General features: G+C 42.0%; 2 protein-coding genes across 3 annotated transcripts; one reads left to right on the top strand and one right to left on the bottom strand.

Moving 5' to 3' along the window:
* Window positions 1-66: 66 nt before the first annotated feature.
* LOC147152798 (neuronal membrane glycoprotein M6-b-like) lies at window positions 67-22213 on the top strand. The gene is made up of 7 exons (XM_086017776.1): window positions 67-320; window positions 16162-16348; window positions 16445-16604; window positions 17316-17484; window positions 18039-18112; window positions 18191-18256; window positions 19415-22213. The coding sequence occupies exons 1-7, from the start codon at window positions 251-253 to the stop codon at window positions 19565-19567; spliced, it is 879 nt and encodes a 292-aa protein (XP_085873902.1). The 5' UTR covers window positions 67-250; the 3' UTR covers window positions 19568-22213.
* Window positions 21201-25655, bottom strand: LOC147152797 (ras-related protein Rab-9A-like). 2 transcript variants are annotated; one of them, XM_086018520.1, is made up of 2 exons: window positions 25511-25655; window positions 21201-23885 (listed from the first exon to the last, which is right to left on the bottom strand). In XM_086018520.1, the coding sequence occupies exon 2, from the start codon at window positions 23829-23831 to the stop codon at window positions 23226-23228; it is 606 nt and encodes a 201-aa protein (XP_085874646.1). In that variant the 5' UTR covers window positions 23832-23885; window positions 25511-25655; the 3' UTR covers window positions 21201-23225. The 2 variants fall into 2 exon arrangements, with proteins under 2 accessions (XP_085874646.1, XP_085874027.1); XM_086017901.1 differs by having other exon boundaries at window positions 21201-23850; window positions 25511-25646.
* Window positions 25656-26930: the final 1275 nt, after the last annotated feature.

The following is a 26930-nucleotide window of genomic DNA, read 5'->3' as shown; positions in this document are numbered from 1 at the left end:
GCAATCCAACCTGACAAGAGCATTTGCACGTGTAGAGAAAGAGCGAGAGGTTGTGTGCAAACGTTAAGGAGAGCTGGGGGGAGGGGGGTGGAGAGAGAGAGAGAGAGAGAGAGAGAGAGAGAGAGAGAGAGAGAGAGAGAGGGAGAGAGACGCACGAGCACCAAGTCCCCACTCCACGATCATCCACCAACCATCCTTATACTGTAAGCCCCCCCAGTGCCACTATAGGAGACCCTCAAGCTCCATAATAATGGATGGAACAAAGCCGGCCATGGACTCCAACGCGGAGGAGACTCAAGACGAAGGACAGGAGAGCAAAGGTAGGCTTTATTCCCAGCTGCCGTTTGCGCCAATTTTTTTTTTTGATCGGTTTGCGCCAACCTGAGTCCCGTTTCACCCGCTTGCAATGGCTTCCCGCTGCAAACAATAGCGACGCTATTATTCTCCCGGGGGGGTTAACAAAGACGAGGGTTTCCTTTTTCATCCAGCCCGTGGTGCAGATTTGGGGTTTTTGCGCGCCTTAAATGGAAGATATCCATCTGATGTACACATTAGCATCGGTGGCGCTGCACCGATACGTGTGCACGACTGTTTTTACATGAGACCTCGTCATCATCATGCACCGGCGTCGGTCGGGAGCTGAGGAAAGCCTCGTTTTCAGGTTATTGCTTCTTCGTGTGTCTGCGTGCGACCTGCCGGCAAGAAATCTGCAGAAAGATCCGCGCATCACTTGACGCAGATCGAGGCACGGTCCGAGGACATCGTCTGTTCGCACGACTCGAGCATCACTATTGCAGGCTCCACGTTAAAGCTTCCTAAAAAGGCGTGAAGCTGAATCGCACCGCATTTGCGCGCATGTGTGAGTTTGTGGGGGAAGATGGATTGAATCAAACTGTTGCTGCTTCTCCCGCTGTGTGTGAATGGCAAACGTGTCACTGTGTACTGATTTATTTTCCATGCAGACATTCTGTGCACTCTGTGCATTGTGCAGATTTGAAGAAAAAAAACACAATAAAATGTAATGTGCAGATAAATTGATTTTGAAAAGTACTTTGAATAAGGTGGTATGTGTGTTGGGTGTGACTTGAAGGGGCGTGGCCTAGCCTCAGCTTCGCGTCTCCCCCGGGCGTTAGTTGTGGCCTACAGCAGCTCCTTGCAAGTGTTCTCATTTTGTATTTGCGTGTTTGACCATTTGTCCTGTTGAATAAACGGGTCACTAATCACCTGTTTCCTGAAGCTGAGCCATGATTGGTCGTTATCTGAGCCCCGAGCAACGTTGATGTCATTTTCGGTTGATAGCTGGTGACAAAATGGCCGCCCCCTAAGACGGCCAAAAACGGGTGGATTTTACTGCTTAACTCATATTCCACAAACGCAATATTCATCAGAATGCCACGTTTCGAAAAGTGGGCCTGCGTTGAACATATTCTTTCAAAGAAAATTTTGGGGTCGACTTCCCTATAAGTAGATTTGTAGTTTACTTAAAAATTGTCTGGATCCCGATGATTTTATTTCATGCAACCTTGATGAAATAAAATTGAGTAAATTCAACAAAAACTTTTTTCAGTGTGTTGCCGGCATGCATACACTGAAAAAATTGACGGTTGAATTTATTCAATTATATTTCATCAGGTTGTTGCCCAAAATAAAATCATCTGGATCCAGATACATTTTTAGTATAAATAGTTTACAATAGTAATTTATTTAAAAACTGTATCTGGATTCAGATTATTATATTTCGTGCAAACCACTTGAAGAACTAACATTGAGTAATTGATGCACAGCATTTTTTTTTCAATGTAGATAGACATTTGTAGGACATAAATCATAAGTTAGGATAAAATGTATTTTCTCACAGTGGTCAGGAAGCACAGTTTGTGTGCTCTTTTGTTCTGTTGTATTAAAAAGCGGTCATTCATGTTTGACTGCCAGGATGACCAAATCATAAGCCAATGACTTCCACAATTTATGCAATTTGTATGTCTGAGACACAAGTGTGGACTCTTGAGTGGTCAGGGCGTCTCTTCCCAGCAAACCATAACCCTGATGCAAATTGGAGATGAAGGGGTGTCCCTCCACTCTGACGGTTTAAAAAGCCATTACATCACTCCCTCCCGAGGTGTGGCGCTACACGCACGGGCCTAATGGGAGCCCATCGTGCAACATCAGCTGTGCGAGTCCGTTTAAAGACCCCCCCCCAAACACTCCCGAGGATGGTTGAGCACCATGACGGTATGCTCACAACGAGTAGTTAACCCTGTGAATCCTTCAATCGCCAGTTACGGCGAGTGATCGTCAAGCAGCTTGCAGGTGTGTTGTTGCACCACTCAATCCACCCACGCTGCCGCGCTGAAATAGATTTCAGGGTGGCCTATTTGTGTAATCGGTTGTGTGTGCGCTTTTTGACATCTGGAATGTGACCATGAGCTTATAGGCATCCAATAAGACGCTGAAGATTTACACTGGGGGCCAAAAGACGAGAGTGCTTGAGTAAGAAGCTTGTGTTGTTGTGTTGCCGGGCGCCAGCCGCTTTGGCTCCAAATCATCGTACATGTTGCATGGCGTCATGTTCAGGTACGGCTCAGGGTCAAACCATGGAGGCGCAGATTGTTAACTTTAGTGCCCGACCGATATGGAGTTTTTTTTTTAGGCTGATGCCGATTCCTATATTTGACAGAGTAATTTTCCAAGAACCGATATACAGTATAATGAATGGAATAATTCACCGTATTTTCCGGTCTATAGGCCGCACCTTTATTTTTTTTAAATGAATGACAAATTACATGCTGCCACTCCAGTTTGTCAGCTCTACCTCTGCATTCCACATAATTAATAACCTAGTGCATAGCGCCCTCGCCTGTTGAACTCCTCCATCTGCAGTCACATCCTGTTCCATCCATGGCAATTGTATTGTTTTGTATTGTAATTCTATCGGTGGAAGAAAAATCCACAGAATAGCCGCACCTTTATATAAACGGCATGGTTCAAAACCTAGGAAAAAAGTAGCGGCTTATAGTCCGGGAAAATACGGTAGTTTTATTGTCCCCGTAATGCTTTTACAACAATAAAGATATGAATTACAGGCAGATTACTTGACTGTTTTACAATACTTTGTCATATTTGTTTAAATTTATAGTCAAACACAATACAAAATGAACACACTCCCAAAGAGCAGAGCTCCTGATGTCACTCATTGGTTCATTCAAAACACACATTCTACAGTACATACAGTTAATGTCTCTTCATTATCTTTTACTATGTTTTATCATTTAAAAAAAAACATTAAAAAAAAAAAAACAACAAAACAAAAAACAGATATCTCAGACAAAAATATGGAGAATAACATTATATTAGATACTTGATGGCATGAGTGGAGGGTTGCTGACAGATATTTGACCTATTGGGGGCGGGCTTCACAAGGGCCCCCCTAGCGAGTCTTCAATCCCCCAGATATAAGCATAGTTTTCAGCCCAACAAATCATTTTGTCTGGTTGCGTCCTATAAACATGCTGTTTGAAGATCTTGTAAGCATGGTCGGCCTCTTCTCTCTGACGTTGAGTTTGATAGCATTCTGCCTGATAAAAGAAAGCAAAAACCTCCTTGAAACCCCTGTCAAGATGCACCTTCCTAGTGTGTTACGTAAAGCAGCACTTCCTCGCCGCCCTCAGCGTCCATTCTCAGATGGGGTTGGGATTACGTCATCGTCTGGAGGGGTGCAAAAGGCTGCAAATGGAGGTGAAGATTGTGTTGTTTCAACAGAGCTTCTGTAAAGAAAAGGATCAGCAATCTGAGAAACATGTATGAAACTATTGTGGCCATCAGGAAAAAGATGAGATTAACGTATGATTGCCAGAAAGGGGAAAAGGTCTGTGGATGAAAAAGCTCAACTTTGGTTTGATGGCTATCTATTATAAAGATTTAAATAGAGAGAGGAAAAGTCAACCGTGTTTAAGATTTTGATTACAGGAGGCATTAACCACAACAACCAGCTCATCCATACTTATTTTCAAAAATGGTTTAAAAAAAACTCCCTGTGTGGAGTTTGCATGTTCTCCCCGTGCGTGCGTGTGTGGTTTTTCTCAGGGTACTCCGGTTTCCTCCCACATTCCAAAAAAATACTTGGTAGGTCAATTGGACACTCTAAATTGCCCTAGGTGTGATTGTGAGTGCGGTTGTTCGTTTGTCTCTGTGTGCCCTGCGATTGGCTGGCAACCAATTCAGGGTGTCCCCCGCCTACTGCCCGAAAACAGCTGGAATAGGCTCCAGCGCGCCCGCGGTATGGATAACGGACGGATGGATATTTTAAAAAAAAAAAAGTTTGTCCGTTCCACAAATGATTTGTTGCGAATGTGTTGCGTCTTTCGCCAGCCTGGAAACCCCAAAATACCCCATCTAATCTAAAGTAAGGTATCTTTTTTTCAGATGTTATCATTAGTAGGGTGGGTGATATGAGCTAAAAAAAAAAAATATATATATATATATATATATATATATATATATATATATATATATATATATATATATATATATTTTTTTTTTTTTTTAAACTCTAATGATAATTTGATGATATTCTACCAAAAAATTGTAAATCTGCACTTGCTTCACAGAATCAAATGGCCGCAATCACACAGAAAGTCAACAATTTAAAGGGGTCTGATTACTTTCAGTACCCACTGTAAAGTAATATTATGATGATGGCGTCGTTAGTTATGTTTCGCCATTGTTTACTTGCTTTGACAATGGTACAGTGTATTTGTTTGCTCAACTCGGCGAAGGTTTTCTGAGCGTGTATGTTTACTTAGCTTTTCTTAGCGTGCTTGTGGAGTCGCAGTTTTCCTCGTAATCCATGCAATGCGTGGTGAAACAGATTTGTGGGTGAATTGCTCTTCAGGGCGACCGTTTTGGCACATCTAGCAATGTTATTCTGACCGACGTCAGTCTTGTCAACCCCGAATCATTTCCAGACTAGGGACATGGACTTGCTATTAAATTACCGGTATGTCGCTGAGACAAGACACTTCTCTATATTTGAAACAACATTGTGTTCCCTCGGCTGCCATCGTAGAGTCACGTGACTGAATTCTGTCCGCTGATTCGCAGAATGAAGGTTTATTACTCGCTCCCCCTTTGCCGTCTACGCATTCGCCGAATGAGGATTTCATTATTTTCTCCTTCATTGAAGCCGTCAATGTACCCATTTGTCTTTTCTTTTTTAGTCAGTATAAATACTCAATGTAAAATCCACATCATAAAAGCAACGTTGACGATATCGATGATGATATATATCGCCCGCCCCTAATCATTAGCCAATTTAAGGCTTTTTTTCCCGTCAGTTCACAACGTCAGCAAAGCTATGGCCAGAGCTGGGCACTTGACCCTTTTTTGACCCTCCACCCTTGACCTGGGTACCCTTCCGGCAGCAACCCCTCGCCCTATTCACAAAAATAATCACCCCCCGCACCATTCTGCCCTCCGGCCCACCCAAAAAAAGGGTCCGTGACTGACGCCGCCGTCTGAGAGATGCTAACGGCAGAAGCTTTTTAAGGATCATTAGCTGGCTAATTTACTATTCGAACCCATTGTGGACACGCTTCAAAATGCGCCACTAGTACTATACTACTTACCCAACTGCGTGTGCTTACTTCCATTGCGAGCCCCGAGGTTGGTTTTGTCGTATAATTATTTGGGTCGAACAGACGGCCAGAAGTCGCATTCAACAAGTTACTTATTTTCCACACTTCCCTTCGTTCCCGGCCTTCAAAATAAAAGCAAACCTCTATACACAGCAGGTTTGCTACAGTATATTTCCGGAAGTAGAAGTCGGCAGAAGAAGCGCATGAACTCCACCTTGATGTGGCAGCGTCATACTTGAGTGCTGCGCGCAGCTTAATATACTCGCGGACACAAGTTGTTTTGAAACCGTTAAGTTCCAAGTCGGGGGGCGTCGCTTCAAAAAGACAGCAACAACAATGGATATCGTACCTGCTACAACCATAAAGATGACTAGACGATGCATTTAATTTTATTGCCAAACGAGTTCGCTTTGCAGCAGCAACGAGCTGCGTGCTGCATCCTCTCTCTCCTACTCTCCGTGTGGGAAACTGTATGTCATCGCAACATGTGACATAATGGACCGATCAGAGCAGCAACAATTCCTGATGGGTGCGTGGCATGTGTTGCAGACCTGTGGCCAACAGCACAATGCGTCGGTCACGTGAATCAACGTGGCAGTTGCCGCTCGCGCCGACGCGGGAGTAGAAAGAAGCCTAAAAAGAAGCCTTTCACTGAGTAGGCTGAGATGAAATTTGGCCGCCTCGCGACCACGTCAAACGCATGAGGGCCGACTAGTGGGCCGGACTAAAATCCACTTCCGGCCATGCTTAGTCCAGCCATTTTTTTAAATTTGTCACCAACCCGCCCCCCGTGATGTAGTCATTTTGAAAATTAAATTGCCAAAAGGTTTCGCTTAAAATACAGTTTTCTGCCTTCTATGCAAAGGGTCCACCTCAATGAGTGGACAATAAACAGCGCAAGCATACTCGATATAAAAGTACTTTGAACTGAATATGGCCAAAGAACCGTCAACAAAATAGTTAATCATAATAAAAGTGACCTAAAGGTAATGGCGAAATCAAAACCAGAGAACAAAATGCAACATTTTGCTCCTTGACAATGAATTCACGAATAGATGCCGTGTGGCCCACATTCAAAATGGCAAGCATCCAAATCCTTTACAGTGTGGTTACAATTGGAGACTGCACCATAATTCGTCTCTCCCTCCGTTCTTTCAGTGCTCGTCTCTATCTAACACACACATGCGCACCCACGCACGCACCAACACACTCTAGCAACCTTCACCTACTGTATCCTCCTCTGAGCCCGGAGCTACGTGTGAGGTCATGGAAGCACGTGAAAGCCGTCACACAGCGAAGGAGGGGCTCGTGCGTTCCTCATTTGAAGTCATTTGCCCAAAGCGTGCTGTCAGCCTCCATCTGGATATGTGTGTGCGTCTGTGTGTGAGTGTTGGGCTTTCATTTGTTTACGTGCCAATGACCAGGGGTGGTTGAAAAGGGGAAAAGCTCTATTTTTACATGCGGAGTGCGTTGTGCTCACATTCACCCCATTCAGTTGCCGCGTGGTCGCATTTCGATGGACAGGAGCTTCGCGGCCATATTTGATTGCGCCATCACATTTGCGCATAATGGGAAGCAGTAATGTTGGGCACCGCTTGGTGCCAGTCTGCAGTGAGATATGAATAGCAGCGTGACAGGTTGGCACAGCAGGCCTTGTTCTCGAGTGACTTCAGCCTCCTCTGGCCCTCCTCCATCATTCACTGATTCTGAATTCCCTCAATGGCGGCCCAAAGCGATTACCGTTCGTCATCATTTAGCCATGTCCACGCAAATTCATATATCTCACACGATACTCAGCAACCCTCAAAGAATGCTGGAAATTGAATTTCCCTAATTGCATCACAAGGCGGCCACTGACTTCTTCAACCTCTCAAAGAGAGCGACATCAGCCAAGTTGGTTGCGTAATTGCCCAGCCACTCGCTTGGTTGGCGCAGCACAACTTGTGGCCAGAGGGGCCATTTTGAATTTTGGTGGAGCAGGACTAAAGCTAATATTGTCCACTCTGCTTGAGCCTGAATACAGGACGAAAAAGATAAAAGACACGAGTGCCAATGTCACGTGTTTGCACGCAGCGCTGCATCCCTCTCAAGCCAGAAAAAAAAATAAAAATAGCTCCTCGAATGCTTCAACAAGCGGATCGCTGAAACCACCTCTGAATCATTCATAGCTGTCACCATTGCCCTCATGTTAATACTCCGACGTTTTAGACCCCAGATAAATCGTGCATTCCTTGACAAGATTTCCTTTTTTTCTCATTACTTCTGCTATGTATCTAAGTGCAAAAGTATATTTCCCCATTGAAGTTCATGGAAAAGCCATTAATCATTTCAAGTACAATAAAAAAAAAAAAAAAAACTGTGACAAAAATGTTTATGTGTTGTTAGTAAGCTAAATAACGATCACTATTAGCGTATTTTTTCAGAAAGTAAAGGAAAGAACAGTTTGTACATCATGTTTGGATAATGGATTTCAATGTGTTCTCCTGGTGCGCATGCCGGTATAATATAGACATCTACAATGCAAAAAGAAGGGTTGCACAATTAATTGACTCAGTAATCTGCAGTAGTATAAGTCATTTTTTTGCAGAGGACAAAGAATTTATGGCGATGAACATTGTTATATTGTCTGCCGACGTGTTGCTGCACCATTTGTGTTCAACTATCCATCACTTAAAGGGTTATAACTACCCCATCGATGCTAGTTTTGTTCACCCGTCTGTGCCATTATGCATTGTGTGTTAGCTCTAAACGAGCAGACTGTCGGTAGTTATGTGGTTTAGTTGAATGCAAAACGTGTAATTGTCTTCCTTTTATGTAAACAGCCTGAATCAAGCACTTGGCCCTTTTTTTTCAAATGTTTCGATCTTTCTGTGCAGGCCCACTAGTTGAAACAAGGCATTCTGATAATATGTGGAATAAGAGTTAATCCACCCCAATTATGGCTCAGCTTCAGAAAACAGGTCAGCCATGAGTGGTCATTACCTGAGCCCTGAGCAACTTTGATGTCATTTTGAGTCGACAAAATGGCCGCCCTTTGAGATGGCTAAAAACGGGTGGATTTTGCTGCTTAACTCATATTCCACATACGCAATATTAATCAGAATGCTGTGTTTCAAGTAGTTCTGCATAGAACATATTCTTGAAAAAAATATGCTTGGGTTGACTTACCTTTAATTCTTTTTCTACAAATTCCATTGAAAAAACGGAATAATACAAAAGCAGAGAACCCAGCTAAAGTGTCTTTGAATCTTCCTCCTTACACCATTGCTTCAATTACCTTTTGTGTTTGTTCTCTTTGGTATAGATTGCGGTTACCTCATTCATTGAATGCTCTGTGTGTGAGTATGAGTGAGTGAGTGACACGCAAAGGGAGAGAGAGAAAGACAGCGAAAGAAAGAGAGTGAGAAAGAGCGTCAGAGAGCGAATGAAACAGCGGTTGTTTCTGCTCAGTGCTACATACCACTGAAACTGGGTGGGTGACAAGTTGCCATGGTAACTGATACTTGCCAGCCATAAGGCAAGGCAAGGCAGTTTTATTTATATAGCACATTTCATACACAAGGCAACTCAATGTGCTTCACACAAGCAAAGACAACACCTACAAGCATTTACAAACACAACAGTTAAGAACATTTCAAAAGCAAAAGTAGAGAAAATAAAGGCAACCAACAGAACTACAACATTTAAGCACATTAGCAGAAAACTTTAAAAACATTTAAAAGTAAAGAAATAAAAGTGAGTTTTTAAAAATATATAAAATATATCATTTTTTAAAAACAAAGAAAGATTTAAAATTTAAAATTAATTAAAGGTATGAGAAAAAAAGCAAAGTTTTTAACCTGGATATAAAAGCATTTACACTCGGGGCTGACTTCACTTCTGTTGGCAGCTTATTCCATTTGCGTGCAGCGTAACAGCTACATGCGGCTTCACCATGTTTACCTTGAACTCTCAGTTCCACTAATTGACCCAAGTCTGCAGATCTCAGAGCCCTACAGCAAGGTTTATATTCAATCAGGCATTTCATTCATGTATTCAGGACCCAAACCATTCAGTGATTTATAGACCAGTAGCAAAATTTTAAAATCTATTCTACTCTTAATTGGGAGCCAGTGTAAAGTCTTTAGGACTGGAGTAATATGTTCCGATCTCTCTGTTCTGGTAAGAACCCGAGCTCCAGCGTTCTGAATGAGCTGCAGCTGTTTGATGCTCTTTTGAGGGAGACCAGTAAGAAGACCGTTTACAATAATCAAGTCTACTGGAGATGAAAGAATGGGTAATTTTCTCCTGGTCTGCTTGCAGCATGCTACCCTTAAGGTGCTACACGTAAAATCAATTTGACTTCCCTATCCCGATCCCTACCCGTGATCCTCAACCAAAATTGGACACCAAGGAAAATTTTCTGTTAGTTTAAACATCCTTGCATCCATTTTCTACATCTTCATTAAAGTCAAGTGAACACTTCACCAAAAGAGAGGCTTCAAGCTCTTTAATGCCGCTCTAAGTTGAAGTTTACTGTCAAACTAAACATAATGGTTGGAGAACTACAGGTTGTGTCTTTAAAACAAAGACATATGTTAACCTTTATCACGCTAGCTTAATACTAATGCTAAAACATAATGGGAAACACGTAACCTTTTAAGCAACTGAAGTTTGAACACAACTGGTGTAATCACATATACTTACTTGCAAAGAGTTTCACTTTTAACATTAGTTTTGGTTTCTGCTGTTTCCAACTTTCATTGTGGAAAAAGTGCATTGGGTTTCTCGTTTTTTTATTCAATATGAAACTTGTGTGTATAACTGTAAGTTTCCGATTGATTTTAGCAAAAGTGCACAGTATTGACGAACTGTTACAATTTTGGTCACCAAAACTGTGATACTAATTTGGAAACCAAATTCACATTCTTTCACTTTCCTTTCCTCTCCTTGAATCGATTGCTTCTTTCTTTGTCCTTTGCCTCCAAAATATGGCCTCATTCCCCCTCATTGTCACAGCAATCTGAGTTATAATCTGGAATAACCTCTCAACTAACGGCTAACCCTGAGCCGTCCCTCTCCCCTAATGCTACCAAGAAGGCTGAGATGATTTACGACGCCGGCGTTGTAACATATTGTCTCAGTCAGCGAGTCACTGCAAGTGCAGCGTGGGCTGCTGGTCATATTTCACGCGACGGGGGCAGAGGTAGGCCGCATAGCGAGGAGGCGGGATGCAGCGAGGTGTAACACAGGAGCAACGGCCTGACCTCAGAGTGTCACCTCAATTCACTTCTAATGAATAGTCCATTGATTTCCATTAGGCCCGACCACTCTGGCCTGTCTGTTTCCTATTAGCGGGCTTTTAAAACCACTTCCACGGGTGGACCAGATTGCGCGAGTGTGTTTAAAAGAAGCATGGCGGATTTTGCTGTAAAGCCTTTAGGGACAGGGAGACAACGAATCTCAACAGAGCTAAAAAGTTTGGATTACTTTTCAAGTGTTTTTTCTTATAACGTAGTCTTTAAATGGTGTTGAATTAAATGGAGATTAGGCCACCTTGAAGAAGGATTATCCCAATGTGCTTTTCTATTTTCTTAATATTCAGACTGTGGTATGCGATGCGCAGATGAGATTGGATCTTAAAGTGTACCTCTGGCAGCCCATTTCCAGTTATTTATGGGGAAACGGAGCAATATTGTAAAGTTTGAAAAATGTCAAGTGTTCCCATCTTTGTGTCTAGTCTTGTATTTGCCAAAACAATCCCTGTGGTTAGTTATAATGCAAGGTTAAGAATGGATGTGAAGTCATTGACTGGACCATCCCTTGCACCCACCAGTTGCAATTGAATGATACGCCAGATTGCTTTCCTATGAATGATTTTTTTTTTTTTTTTCACGAGGTGGCCCTAATCAGACGTTGTTGAAAAGTTCTTCCCAACTTCGAGCACTTCCTCATCCAGGAGCCACCTGGCCGGTTAGATGGCCGTGAACGTGGCATCCAGACTCGGTTACTTATTCATTTTTTTATTTAAATGTAACCCGTCACAGACGGGCTTGCGCCTTCGCATCCGACGGCTGATTATTGATGATGCGCTGCAGCCTCGTCTGACACAGAGTCAGCAAAACGAGCGTCCGTCAGTGACGATTGACGGACCTTGCCCACCTCTGGAAAATGGAGGGACTGACTCAGATTCTTCAGAATCTGACCAAGAAAATACCGTGTTGAATTGGCCAATGCCACTACTTTACGGCTCCGCCTCTTGCAGGCGAGCACGGCTGCACGTATTAGCTGCCATGGCAATAAGTTCCACGAGCTATTATAATCTTACTTTAATACAACCAGTTCAACCAAAAACATGTTTGGATGCAGTTTTTCATGATAAACCATATTTTCCTTCTGACCACCACAGGATGGAGTGTCAATATATAACGCCAACTGGTCACCAATGCGTCAACCCCCACTACCCTCCCCCAGGACCCGGCCTGTTTCTGGCCGAGGGGTTTTAGTTTGAGCAATCCAACCTTTTTCTCGCACAATCCCATCAGCCCACTTCTTCATTAACATTAATGGGATTTGGATCTATTATGCAACAAACCTCTTCCCCCGTTATGCAACGCAGAATCTTCATCATGAGCAGCATACTTTGAAGGGGGCTTCTTAACTTGACTTAATCTAGCGCCGAATCACAGGGTTTATAGCATGTGCTGGCCCTAGCGCCAGCATGCTGAGCAGCACAGCATCAGAGTCAACGCTCCTGGTAAAGTCAGTAAGCCGAGCAGGTGCCAGCCAATCAGAGAGTCAAGACTGGAAATGTTCATTTTATTTTCTTTGCGGACCGCTGAATTCCGGTGTTAAACGTGCTAACCATGTCAATCTTAGATTGTTTTAGCATTTAACATGTCTTCTCCATTTTTTCTCATCATGAGAATGTCAGAGATGTGGCATATTAGCCACCACATAGGCAACAATTACTGACTTAGGAGCGACTCCCCAACGTAGCCACACTAGTAGCTAGCCAAAGCTTGTTTGCTAGCTAGCTGCTGTGGCGTAAGTAGCACAGATATTCCAACCTCCAACTAGTAACTAGCCTACTTTGGTTTTGTGTGTGCCCAGCGAAGCTTTTGGGACCGTCTCAACGTTTTTTCTTCCTCTTCTACTTTCTTTTAGCGGTTGTCAAAATTTTCAATGCAACTCACATGTTTTAAATGAGAAAATATTTCATGGCACCAAACAAAACATGTATAAAAAAAAAAGTGGATACGTTGCTGTAGTTGCTTTGAGTGGAAGAGCTTTAATTGTTCTGCATATCACGATATGTCGCCACCAAGGATGGATGGACAAAAATATTTTTTTTATCGTCAACATAATTTCTGGACCAATTAAGTGAACGTAGATGATAATAATAATCTCTCCAATGTTCCACGGCAGTGGTTGGGAATCACACTGATATGCAATAAAGTAGTGCCCTGCTATATGCATTGTTATTTGCCAAAATGTACTTTTTTTAAATGATGATGTGTTCAAAAAACGATTTGGTTTTTGGTGTCAGAATATAGAATGTCAAATATAAATATAAATGTGTGTATATATATAATATATATATATATATATATATATATATATATATATATATATATACACATATATATATATATATACACATATATATATATATATATATATATATATATATATATATATATATATATATATATATATATATAAAATAAAATCTAGCAATTTGTCTGTTTGGAATGCTTTGACAAGTAGTTGTGACTTCCCAGCAGTTTAGAACGTAGCAATGTAGCACTCTCGATAAAAGGTGTGTTTCTTCTTTACATTTTTCATCATCGCCCCGTAAATAATACGTACAGTAAATCTTATGCACATCCAAATCAGGACTGTTTTGCCAGATAAGCCACAATGAACTTCCCTCCCCTTTGTGAAGGCAAAAATCAATTTGCTCTTTTAAAGCCATCAATAACGACCAAAAGTCCTACGGGAGTGTAAAATGGACAGCTCTGACGGGTCGATAGAAAACTCTCAAAGGATAGTTTTCAATTTAAAAAAAAATCATGCCCTTGCTGTGGTTTTGCAGGATGTCTGTTTATTAGGGGTGTGCCGCAGACCAATCTCTGAGTAAAATGAATGCAGTGTGTGCATGTGGATTATCAATTCTGTGGAAGACCTGTCATTAGAGTCAATTGATGCGGTCTGTGATGAAAGCAGACAGAGGCTTTTTAGCTTCGCCTTGCGTTGAGTGTGAAAGTGAATCTCGTGTTTTCACTGCATTATCTGTCATGGATCATCAAACGAGTGTTTTTCTTTGAGGTTTCACACTTCTGGAGCAGAGAACATCTCATTTCTGCAATAGTGCAGGTGCACAAATCGCTGATTTTTGGCCAACCTTTTTATAGGTTTTCATGTAGTTTTCTTTGTCTTATGTTGTAAAGAGTAAAATCAACAAAATTGGGTCACTTTTTGCCGATTCCAAAAGAGCCAACATTGGCCGATTAATCGGTCGAATCCAACTACTTAATGTGGATGCCTAAATTCAACAAACTCTTGAACATGCAAAAAGCTAATGATGGGGGTTGGGGTTGCCAAATGGAGCAGGTCGCCATGGAAACACAGCACAAAAGACACTTTCTTTCATCCTATTTTTCCTGAATTGCAAACTTCCTGCTTTGCTGGAGAATCTATTTTTAACAATTAGTTATATAAGAGTCCCCCCCACCCCACCTCCTTGTTGCTCTTGGTTCTCTTGACTGTTGATGCTCAAACGCAGAGGAAAGCTGCGTGATGATTCTGGAGCGTACAAGTCCATCCCAGCATTTCAGAGGGAGAACACTCAAGTGCTGCTTCGTGGCTGCCCTAGAAAACATCTCCTCTGCTTTACAATCATTTATTTAGCACCAGGACATGACTTATTCATGCCATCTGGTTGTAAGAAGTGTGTGTGTGGGGGGTCCTTTGGAGATATTTCTTTCAAGACAAAAGGGAGGTGAGCGTGGTTGTGCACTGGGGAGCTGCTAACATTAAATCCGATTTTTTTAAAATAAAAACATAACTTAAATAGAATAGAAAGAATGAAACAGTTTGTGCATCACAATTAATATATTGTGGCTCCTGATGTGCACGACTCAACCACAGAGGTACAATATAATACAGCCATGCAGAATCAAACAAATTCGTTTCACAAGTACTGGAAGTGACTCAGTCAACTGCAGTAATATTTTTAATGCAAGCAATGTAATGCAGTAATGTTTTTAAAGAGGACAAAAAAAACATACTTGTATGTTACATTGACAGTCTATGTGTCTTGCTGCACCGTTTGCTTTCAATTGTCTGCTGCAAAAAGCATTTTAACCCATTAAGGATGGGAGTGCATAACCGTCTTTCTACCCTTAAAGCCTGGAGAGCATATACGTCATTTTCTTTCATTTTGTTTTTAATTTTTTGCTCCCTTCACCAATGAAATGCATCAGAATATACATGTGACGGTGTCGTGAGCCGCAGAGGATGTTCTGGAATTCTTTCGGGTCATAATGGCGGACGCTATCGATCGCGGGAGCTTCAAAATAAGTAACGGCAGTGATATAGATGATGCGCTTGTGGACTTTGAACCAGTAGAACCAGTCGAACGTGATATATGGTTAAGATATATGTTTGTAGACAATGACAATATCGACGTCTTTGTAACAAAATAGAGGATGTAATTATCACTCGATTTTTGAAATTAAAAATAGTGCTTCTCTTACACTGACACTTTATTTTTACACAAACCGTAAAGATGAATAAACTCGGGCCTGTGTGCAAGCCACATGTCTAAGGGCTCAAAATCTTTTGGAATTATGTTTCTGTCTGCTACAGGGGCTGAGATTTCTGGGAAAATGTCATGTTTTCAAGGGTAATTCCAAAGCCGACCTTTGGTTTTGGGGAGCTGTTGAGCCAGGCGTTTTAGGGTTTATGGCTTAACAACTGCTATACGTTAAACTGTCTATGGCATTTCCCATTATGTCTTAGCGTTAAGCTAGCGGACTTGGAACGTTTACACTATGCAATACCGCTGCAACCTGCAATGCCTGAATAGTCGCATGTCAGCATTTTTGTATGTTTTCACACATCGAAATTTACAAACTATTTACTAACTGAAAGTTTGAAATAAAAATTCTGGGAGTGCGCTCTCTGCTGGGGACATGTGGTACTTCACCCATCCCACTCATTACAATAGAAGAAGACGTCAAATTGCCGTTTGTACCACTTCTGTCAAACAGTTTAGCTAGCTCCGCCGCGACTGACTGTGGGTTGAGAGAGTCTGTAATTTTCAGTGTTCAATAAAGTGTTAAAAAAGTAAGCAAGATGTCATAAAGCGACGCATCATTAAAATGGCCAAGGAAATGTTTAACAAAAAAAAAAAAAAAAAAGCACTTAGAATTCGGGTGGGCGGAGCCAAACATTTACGAAGCTACGCTTCGACCTGTGCTCTAGCCAGGACGACTTGTTTCAAATGGGACTGGTTTTAACACTGCACCGCTGCCTCCTGCAGGATGCTTCGAGTGCTGCATCAAGTGTCTGGGCGGGGTGCCCTACGCCTCCCTGGTGGCCACCATCCTCTGCTTCTCCGGCGTGGCCCTGTTCTGTGGCTGCGGCCACGTGGCGCTGACCGGCACCCTGACCATGCTGGAGAACCACTTCTCCAGGATTACCAGCGACCACGCCACCCTCACCTTGGTGTAAGTTTTGAACTTCTGGCCCCTTCCCCAGCGCTTTGGAGAATTCAACCTTAACGCCGCCTAATCGAACCCTTTCTCTTGTTTCCATGGGGCCAGCATTCAGATCTTTCAGTACATCATCTACGGCATTGCCTCCTTCTTCTTCGTCTACGCCATCGTCCTGCTGGCTGAGGGCTTCTACACCACCAGCGCCATCAAGAAGGAGCTGCAGAGTGACTTCAAGACCACCGTGTGCGGACGCTGCATCACCGCCTTTGTATGTATCTCCCACACACACACACACACACACACACTCACACGCTCAAAGTGTGGAAAGATGTACACTTGTGCACACTTGAGCCCTTGGGGATAAAACTGGCACACTTTGTGCTTTCTAGCCTGATTACTCTGATTGCTGCAGATGTCCAATTTGTGCTCGAACCATTGGCCTTTAACAGTATTATATGGCCGGCAAAGCCTTCGCTCTAAACAATATCAGAAGCACCGACCTGCATTTACAACTGAAATTGTATTAAAGTATTATTCCCGACTGTCTACGGTATTTTCCAGACTATAAGCCGCTACTTTTTTCCTAGGTTTTGAACCAACCTTACCAATTCCGGTGCGGTGCTATTCCGTAGATTTTTCTTCCACCGCTATGGTCGCTCGAACTGGAATTACAGTACAATTCAATACATTTGCCATTAAAAGGCCACTTGGATGAGCCTAACATTGGCACTTATATAAAAGGTTTGCATGTAAAAATGACATCAGTACTACTCTTTATCCACCCCCCCTGTGTTTTTATATAGTATTGATGGTTTCTATAATCGGGGCACGATAGTGATCATTTTAAGAGGTGGATGAAGTCATGTAAGTCAACCCCCGAAGGCCCAGATAGCAAATGCACCCGCTACTGGCCTCTTTTTTTTTTTCCATCTCTGATAGCGAATGAAGTCATGGAGACTCATTTCTGTGCTCTTTTCAGTTCATGTTCCTGACCTACATCCTCGCCCTAGCCTTCCTCGCCATCTTCGGCTTCACGGCCATCCCGGTGTTCCTCTTTTTCAACATGTGGAACACCTGCGCGGCCATGAGGAACCCGGACTCCAACATCACCTCGCCCGACTCCATCTGTGTGGATGTCAGGCAGTATGGTAGGTGGCACAAACACCATTTAGCATATATAACACCACCAACGCCTTTGGTAAGTCAACTACAACTGTGAAGCCAGAAATGACTGAAATGAAGAAGTAAATTGATATTGGGGTATATTTGATCCAGGATTGTTCTTTTTCAAATTTGGATTGATAAAATAGACGCATTGGTGTAGTTTTAATGCACTAAGTAATTTTTACTACACAACATTATTGTCTTTGTCACTCAGTCGTTTCAATTGCCTTTCAATTCAGGCACAAAAAAATACATTGAGATTGTGGAAATCCTGATTGGATTTGATTGCAAATCCACTCCATCTTTATCCCGCTGTGTGTTTGATGGCCCAGTGTACTGTATGTGACCCACATGTGAGGCACAGCTGGCTCGCCTCCCAAGTGGGACAAGGATCACATCGGCGTCGTCGCAGGCAGCCACGCTCTTCATTGGCTGCATAATTGGACTCCCTCTTGATTTTACTCGGTGTAATCATTTTGAGGATGAGCAAAGTAAAGAAAAAAAGGTTTCTGCATGACTTAAGGCTTTGATCCCACAGGTGTCATTCCCTGGAATGCAACACCGGGAAAAGCTTGTGGTGCCACTCTGGGAGACATTTGTAACACCAGTGAGGTGAGATTTATACATTTCTTCTCATTTGGATTTTTTTTTTTCTTTCGCCACTAACCTGAAATGTGTTTTGAATTGTAGTTCTACCTGTCCTACCACCTCTACATTGTGGCGTTTGCCGGAGCTGGAGCGACTGTCATAGCACTGGTGAGGCTCTTAATATGGACGTTGCCAGGGCGCAATTATCTCTTTCCATAGCAACCCTGGGTCTCTTACGCTCAGCGCATAAAGCCGCGGGATAAAATTCTCCCCAGCTGCCCACCTCTTTGTGTGCGTGTGCAGAGGGTCACTGTTTCTGTTTTAAGATCGGATGAGGACGTGTTTGTTTAGTCGTTATTCAAAGTGAGATTTCCCACAGCACATACACGGACATTTATTGGCATAAAATGTTCTCGAGGGTCCATCAACCATAACTTGGGCGTTTGCAAAATAACTGGTCATTTTTTAAAAACTTTTTTTACATGGGCATTTGCAAAATAACTCTGGTCAATTTTTTTTTTTTTTTACAATTTTTAAAAAAATCTGAAATGTAAGTAAACTTTACTAGATTTTCGTTTTGGGGTGGGGCTGATTCCAAATCTTGTGTTTTTTTTTTTTTTTTTTTGAAAAGTCTATTCCTGCATATGGGCACACACTTTTCATGAATCCCAAGTGGATTTGAGCAGGTGAAGCAAGGCCACCTCTGTAAACTATTTGCGACTTGGAAGCGCATCGGCAATGGCAAAGCAACTATTTCAAGATGTGTGCCAAAATTTCAAATGTATCATCTATCAGAAATAATAACTGAGATTATGCAATTATTTTTGGTACCCTATTTACAGTAAATACAAAATTATTGAACAAACTACTGCCCTTGACTTCTGATTTCAAAACGACCGGTACTAATGCATCAATTTGTCGTGTGTATGTAATATGACGAGACGACTAAACATTGATTTGGTTTTACTGTCATAACGGCCCTCTGAGGGAAGTACAAAGTGGCCACTGCTGGAAGGGGTCCCTGGACCCAAAAGATTTGAGAACGCCTTTAATTAATGTTAATTCTGAACACAATTTAAGTACGTGGAGCTAAAAACAGATCGGATCAATGATCGTTTTTCTAAAACTTGCTGGTGCTTGGCCCCAAAAAATCCTTGTGAAGTGTAAAATCTACAATGTTAAGAGGAGATAGTCAATCTCATCTTTTAAATGTGGAATCCGTCAGTGATAAATCGACTTCAACTCGTTTTTCATCACTAGCGTCGTGGTCCACCCCCTGCTACGTTGCAAACAATTCACGCCGACAGTTGCCTTGTCTTTCCTCAGATTCACTATCTGATGATCTTGTCAGCCAACTGGGCCTACCTGAAGAGTGTCGTCTCCACGCACGACTACCAGGACATCAAGACCAAGGACGACCAAGACCTGGAGGCGGAGGCGCGCTCCAAGGAGGGCCAGAACTCGTCCTCCTACTCATAAGGATGAGCGACCTGGCTTCTTCCAGCATTGCCCATACCCCCCCCCCCCCCCATGCTTTCAACCGCTACCCCACCACACCTTAGTACCCATCAGGTTCCTTCATAAAAAAAAAAAAGAAAAAACAAGCACCCTAGTTATAGTCAATAGTCCCGCCATCTCCTGAGTCTCTCTGCTCTTCCCTTCCGCCATGTTGGATAGAGTGGGCGTGTTTTCCCCACCAGAAGGGAACGGGATTGAGGGTCAGGAGGAATTGGCAGCCCCCCCCCACGCCCCCCACCCCCAAAGAGGCTTCTGAATGGGAGAGCTCGTCTGTCAGGCTGGAGCTCACATCCGGTCCATTGGTTTTAGGAAGCGTCTACCGGCTGTTGGGTTGCGGTCCGGCTGATGTCCTTGCCCACCCACGGCCGCGCCCCCGAGCCGGCACATCCTCTCGACGCACGGCTCCCCGCCGCCTAAATAAACATTGTTTACTGTCAGAGCCCGCCACGCGGAAGCCAGACGGCAACCAACGTCCTCTCTTTTTTTGATGTTTTATATGCATATATATATATGAATATGAATATATTGTGTGAATGTGTGCGAATGTTGTTGTTTTTTAATACTTTTGGAAAATGCCAGGTACTCTTAAGATTTTTCTTCTTATGTTTTTGGCGTTCATTTTTTTTCACTTTACTTCTTTACATTGATGACTCTTTATTGTGGATGCTCAAAATATTGTTACACAGAAAACTTGTGAAACAGAAAAAATATAGACTACCCCATAGCGAGTCAAGCAATTTTAAGGCTGTTTTTGCATACATGATTTAGCATTTTGGGAAACGCTTACCTGCGCTTCATTATACTGACTAACGATTTTAATGCTCAATCATCCAGACCAAAGCGAAAAGTTGTAGTCGCTATGAATGGATTTTTGTGTCTCATTTAAAAAAATTGAAACCAAATCAATCAATCATTGAAATACCTCGTCATACTGTAGATAATAATCAACTAAACAATGACGGCTACTTTCAAATGGTATAAATAGTAATTAGCCCTGCACCAACACTGGGACAAAGTTAGTGTCCAATATTATTTCCAAAGCGTGTCATGACTTGAGAATTAATCACGTACTTGATTTTGACTTTATTTTCGATGATCTGTACCCTCTATATAGGTCAATTCTGCAAGTAAAGGTTTCTCAAACGGAACCTTTATACCTCAGGTATCAAAGTCTTTTTGATTCCTGTCTAAAAATTCTTTAAAGTAGTATTTCTCAACCTTTATTGACCCTAGCCACATATTTATTTATTTTTTTAAATCTCACAGCACACAACCCACCAAAAATGTCCTTAAAAACAGAAAGTAGCTACACTGGTTAATTATGGACTGTCTGTCATTTAGTGGTAAAGCAATTACCGCTAATTGTTCTGCCTGTCACTCTACATTCCTGGCATTGCTAAACAGATAAATATAGTACATTATTTGTCGTAAATGAAAGTGAAATGGAATAATTCTCTGCAGCACACTGGTTGGGAATCACCGATCTGAAGCACTGACTCAAACTATGCGCATTTTACAATGACTTCCTCTTGTGAAAAAGTCCCAACTGTAAATACTTGTTTCCCCCGAAAAGATTCGAATTGACTCAACTCAATCAGTATTTATCCATGCTATTTATTCTTTCTTTCCAAACATGTACGCTCCCTTTGTGTGTTTAGCACTCCAATACTAGATCTGCGTTTGATAATACAATTGTAATGTAACATCTTCAATAATTTTGTTGTGTGAAGGAAACAGTGCAGTCATGACACGAAGGATTGAGGTTCTTGTGATGTAAACATAGAAAATATGAACGAATTAATTTCATCAGTTTTGAGTTTTAGGCAGCTGAGTTCTTCTTGTTATTCTTTTTTTTTGTTGTTGTTGGTTTTTTTTTGGATGACCAGCCAAAAGAGTGACTCGTCAGTGCAATTGAGTGTTTCTTTGTTATTTTTCTGTTCAAGCCTCTCAGATGAGCCACAGACTGTTTTTGGATGTTTACACTCTCAACAAAACAAGTCAGGAATTTTCATACATTCATTTTATAATCCGATATTATTTCCTAATCATAAACTACTGTATAATTGATGATCACTGCTTAGTCAAACCTAAAAAAAAAAAAATGAAGAAAAAATACAATTTGATGAAATGAAGCATGTCAGTATTGTCCACGTGTGCAGCTGTCTATTCTGTATTTTAAAAAAAAGGACTTTGTTGCCATGTGTGCTATGTTTGATAAATATACGTCCTCTGCCGCCAGGTGGATGTAAAGGCAAACTTCAATTTCCTATCAGACAATTCATGTCAGGGTGTTGTTGTTTCCTTGTTATTTGCATGAAGGAGACATGACTGTGTCTTTGCAGTTTTTTCAGGTGATGTGTAGTCAATTGTATGACAACTTTGGTAGGCGGTGTTTCCCCCCCACACTTCCTCTGCACCCCTACCCCCTGCCCCTTTTCTAAAAAAAAAAAGAAGAAAAAAATATCCATTGTACTTTGATGGCAATGTAGTCTATGTAGGTGTTTCCTTATGCTTTTTATTTTAAGTTGGAAATAGTTTTATGACTGCTATACAGTGCTGATTTTTGTAACCTTCTCTAGTAAAACCGGTATTTTTATTATCGTGTCACTGTTGTCTCCTGCCTCTTTATTCTTTCAAATGAATGTGTCACTGGAGTTGTGCCCTCCACTAAACTGCACATAGCACACTCAGGATGAAGTATCGGTGTTATAGTATCAGAGCACATTAGAAAGCGAATAGCAAAAGCTGCGGATAATTGCCGAACATTTAAATATATTGGGGGGGGAATTCTGAACTCAAAAGATTCTTCTAAAAACTGTGGTAAACATTCAATGTATGTATTCCAAGAAAAATGGGGGGTGGGAAATGTGTATGTGTGCGTGTGTGTGTGTATATGTATATTATGTCATCGCTTATATTTCTAAAGCTCATTGATCTCCATCCTCTTTTCTGTCTTTTGTGACACTCTCTGTAGTAGATTTAACCCATGTTCGCAAGCGTCAACATGAAACACGTTTTGACACATGGTGATCGCTTTCAAAATGCTTCCAATGCTGCCATCTGTTGGCATACTTAGTGTTTTGATATTTGTATTCTTTACTTCCATCCATCCATTATCGATACCGCTTATCCTCACAAGAGTCGCGGTCGTGCTGGAGCCTATCCCAGCTGTCATCGGGCAGTAGGCGGGGGACACCCAGAATTGGTTGCCAGCCAATCGCGGGGCACACAGAGACAAACAAACATCCGCACTCACAATCACAGCTAGGGGCAATTTAGAGTGATCAATTAACCTACCATGCATGTTTTTGGAATGAGGGAGGAAACCGGAGTACCCGGAAAAAACCCACGCAGGCACGGGGAGAACATGCAAACTCCACACAGGGAGGCCGGAGCCGGGATCGAACCCACGACCTCTGAACTGTGAGGCGGACGTGCTAACCAGTCGAACACTGTGCGCCCTGTATTCTTTACTTTTCTATCTGAATGATCAAACCAGAGTTGGGCAAGACTTTACTTTCCATTCCCGTAAGAAAATGTAGTTGGTGGCATTTGACGTCAACCTCGCTCCTCGATAGGATTCCCGTTGACGACATTTGACATCAACGACACTCAAAGTTCAGCAGCAGCTGGAATCGGAGGCGCTCTTCCTACTCATGTCCACCATGTTAGTGTGGATGAGGTGATCATCGCGGTCATCCAGCGTGAGGATCAGACGAATCGCCTCTTCAAAGGCCGAAGCCACATTGGTGGCATCCTTGGCGCTGGTCTCAAAGTAGGCCAGTCCTCCGTTGTCACGGCACCACTGCTGCGCTTCCTCCTCCGACACCTGCCGCTTGTCCACGTCCAGTTTGTTGCCCAGCACAACAAAGGGGAACATGTTGGGCTCCTTGAGGTCGGCGTAGTAGGTGAACTCTTTCTTCCAGTTGGCCAGGTTGCGGAAGCTTTTGGCGTCGTCCACGCTGAAGGTGAGCAGGCAGCAGTCGGAGCCGCGGTAGAAGGGCGTGCGAAGGCTCCGGAAGCGCTCCTGGCCCGCCGTGTCCCAGATCTGCAGGGTGATACTTTGGCCGTCCACCTCCAGCTCCTTGTTGAGGAACTCCACGCCGATGGTGTGGAAGAGGTGGGAATCAAATTTGTTGCTAACGAAGCGGTTCATGAGGGAGGACTTGCCCACGCCGCCGTCGCCCAGGAGAATGACCTTGAACAGAGGTGACTTGGAGGTCATGGCTTGAGCGTGGCCGGTCCTAATGTGAGAAGCAGCAGCAGACGTTTACATCCACTGTTGATGCAAAAGGAATGGACAGAAGGACAAAAAGAATAGAGGGTTCAAGTGTGTTCGATGTGCAGGGATAAATGGGCATGAGGCCATGATGGCAGATTTGAGCAGATGAGATTTGAAATCAACAATTGTTTTTATCAATTGTAATTTTTATTATTTCCATAATCGTCCAGCCCTATACTGTACTACAGTAAGCTAAAAGGTCCTCATGTACACTGCAAGGCTCAAGTGACCCTATTCAGATTTTTTTTTTATGGCAAGTTCATGTGATTGCGTCATCAAAGAGTGTGACGAAAACTGGAATCTGATGTGAATCAAATACAGTAACTGCCCGTGTGAATGCAGTCCAAGCTCTAAGTGAGTAAGTGATCCTAAGCAGACAGTATTTTAAATGGTTGTATTTGAGATTCCATCATATTAATCAAAGTTAGGAGCCTCGAAGCGGCAGACCTTTAAACACCAGACTGTTGCTGTCACATGCATCCTTGGGGGAAAATACTGGCTCACCCGTGACTTTTTTAGCTTAGCAAAAAACAAAAACTTTACTGTACACAAAAGAAATCCCTCTTTTATAAATTTACATAGTGCTGGTACTGTAAAGAAAAAAAAAACAGGTTATCATCATGTTTCCCCATGTTTGAGGGGTAATTAGCATTGGTTCAACTTGTATGCTAGCAAAAATTGTTGCCATAGGTACGTGTTTAAAATTTCAATGCTCTACTTTAACCGTGGTTGACTTGACCTCTACAGACATTATTTTTTTACATTCTGTCATCATCTGTAGAGGTTATTGAAAAAAAAACAAAAGTATACACCAATTTTTACAAATAAGAAGTACAAAGGTTTTTTTTCGCGTTTTATAGGGAAAGTTAAAAGTATTTGGTTAAACCAGTGTTTTTCAAACTGTGTGCCTCGGCAGGGACAGAGATATTGTCAGGTGTTGCCGTGTGAAATTATCTAATTTGTGCGGTCTAGCGAATGGCAGCGTAATCATGTCTTTACTACATTGTAGTACTCTTCCATACCGGCAGGTAGCAGCAGCAGCAGGTAGCTAATTGTCTTTGTTTAGAGAAAAGCGAATTAGGGACGCATGTTTATCCAAACAGGCCTATGTTTCACACTAAGTATCAATACGAACATTATAAAATACATTTTTCTTTGTTTTTATTTCATTCTTATTCAAGACGTTATAATGTAACGTCATTCTTCAATGTAAAAAAATGCTTATATAAACAATATAACACTTATATTGTTAAAATGATCTTTTTTTCCCACAATTTCAACTGGTGGTACGAGTGCCGCAGGATTTTTTTAAATAAATGTGCCTTGACTCAAAAAAAGTTTGAAAAACACTGGGTTAAACAACTACTCAAAGTAAAGTATATCGGACAGATAGCCTACCTTAGAAAGTCATTTAAGTGCAGTAATGAAATATTGGTACTACAGCAGCAGCAATTTTCGTTACTTCCTAACTTTGCACATTATTTTCAAATTCCATGCATCTTTCTCCCGAAGTTTGGACAAATGTCAAACAACAGCAAATTGAGGTTTAAGTCCTATTTAAGAAAGAAAGCGTACACGCTGTGGCTTCACCTGAACATAGAAGCTGGATAATGGAACCCTACCTTGTACGTTGCCTTGCTCCGTGTCCTCCTTCCATTCAGCTCGCTGGGGAGCTTGTGTAATAAGGCGACAACATGGTGTTGGCTCTGTCCCGGCTTCGAGGACGCTGCTCATATGAGACTCGTGTCTCGGTCACGCCTCTACTCGTCATGTGCATGCTTCCACACTTTATCCTTTTACCCATTGGGGAAAAAATAGACCCTTTGTATAATGCAATTCACATGAGCATTGATAGTTTTCAAAGTGCATGGATACGGTGAGAAATTGAATAACGCATGCATTTCTGATTTTAATTATCTTTTTCTTGGTTAAATACTTTTCTTCAGTACAAAAGGTAGAAGTATTGTTTTGTGCATGGGTCCAGTACATGTTCAAAATCAGGGATGGGCAACTGGCGACCCCTGCTGAGTGGGCCCTCGATTAAAAGGTTTCGTGTTTGTTTGTTCTTTTTTTTTTGTGGTGAGAAAATTATGAATACTTTCCCCTATACTGCAGTGGGCCATGCAAACTCGCGGTTCGGCACCTGCGAATTCACCTGTTCGCTATTGTTTGTCAATATTGCATTTTGTTTTTTTGTTTTTTTTGGGTGAGGGACGAGCCCCGTTTTTCATGGAAAACGCATATTAGAGGATCATCATCGTTTTTTTGAGTAATAACAAAAATTAAAAAAAAAATTTAAAAACTCCCCACTTTCTCCAATGCATTTCTACGAATCAATTACCGTATACACAGATTTTCGCTATTCGCTGGCCACATTTACATTTTATACAAGCATTCACACATTTATCCCTATGCGCATGCACTGATAGTTCATTTCGCCATGACTGAAGGGATGACATTCTTTTTCTCAACAGCCCAAAAATAGCAAACCAGGCATTAGCCAGATTCCATCGGCCTTACAATCGGTAACTGTTATCTTTACTTTTACACTGTTTGACGTGTGGCTGCTCGGTCTAGTGGTTTGAATCAGCACATATGTTTTAAAGGCCATACTGCAGGGTAAAAATAAAAACAAAACAAACAAACAAAAAACTCAAAATGACAACAGAATACTAGGGATTATCGGCCGGGCCGATTATTTTTTAAGATCTAGAAAAGCTTCAACATCTTGTACATCACTAAAGTTGTTTGATAAACATGGGCTTTAGGCATTTGAACTAAATCAAGTGTTGGAGTTTTTATTTTTCATAAATTTGACACCATTTTACCCCTTAATATAAAATATAAAATAAATATTGGCTTCAAATATCGGTTATCGGCCCCCTTGACTACTAATAATCGGTATCGGCCCTGAAAAAAGCATATCGGTCTATCCCCACAGAATACATGCAACATGCCGAATTGATAGCTACGGCTATTTCACTTTGAAAAATTCACAGCCAGCATGTGAATTTCCTATGAGAGTCACATGCTGCATGTCTG

Source organism: Filicampus tigris, chromosome 1, assembly GCF_054856515.1.
Source record: "Filicampus tigris isolate MCC_2025a chromosome 1, RoL_Ftig_1.0, whole genome shotgun sequence".
Lineage (NCBI taxonomy): Eukaryota > Metazoa > Chordata > Actinopteri > Syngnathiformes > Syngnathidae > Filicampus > Filicampus tigris.
Note: the sequence above shows the minus strand (reverse complement) of the source record. Positions and strands in the feature narration are given on the sequence as shown.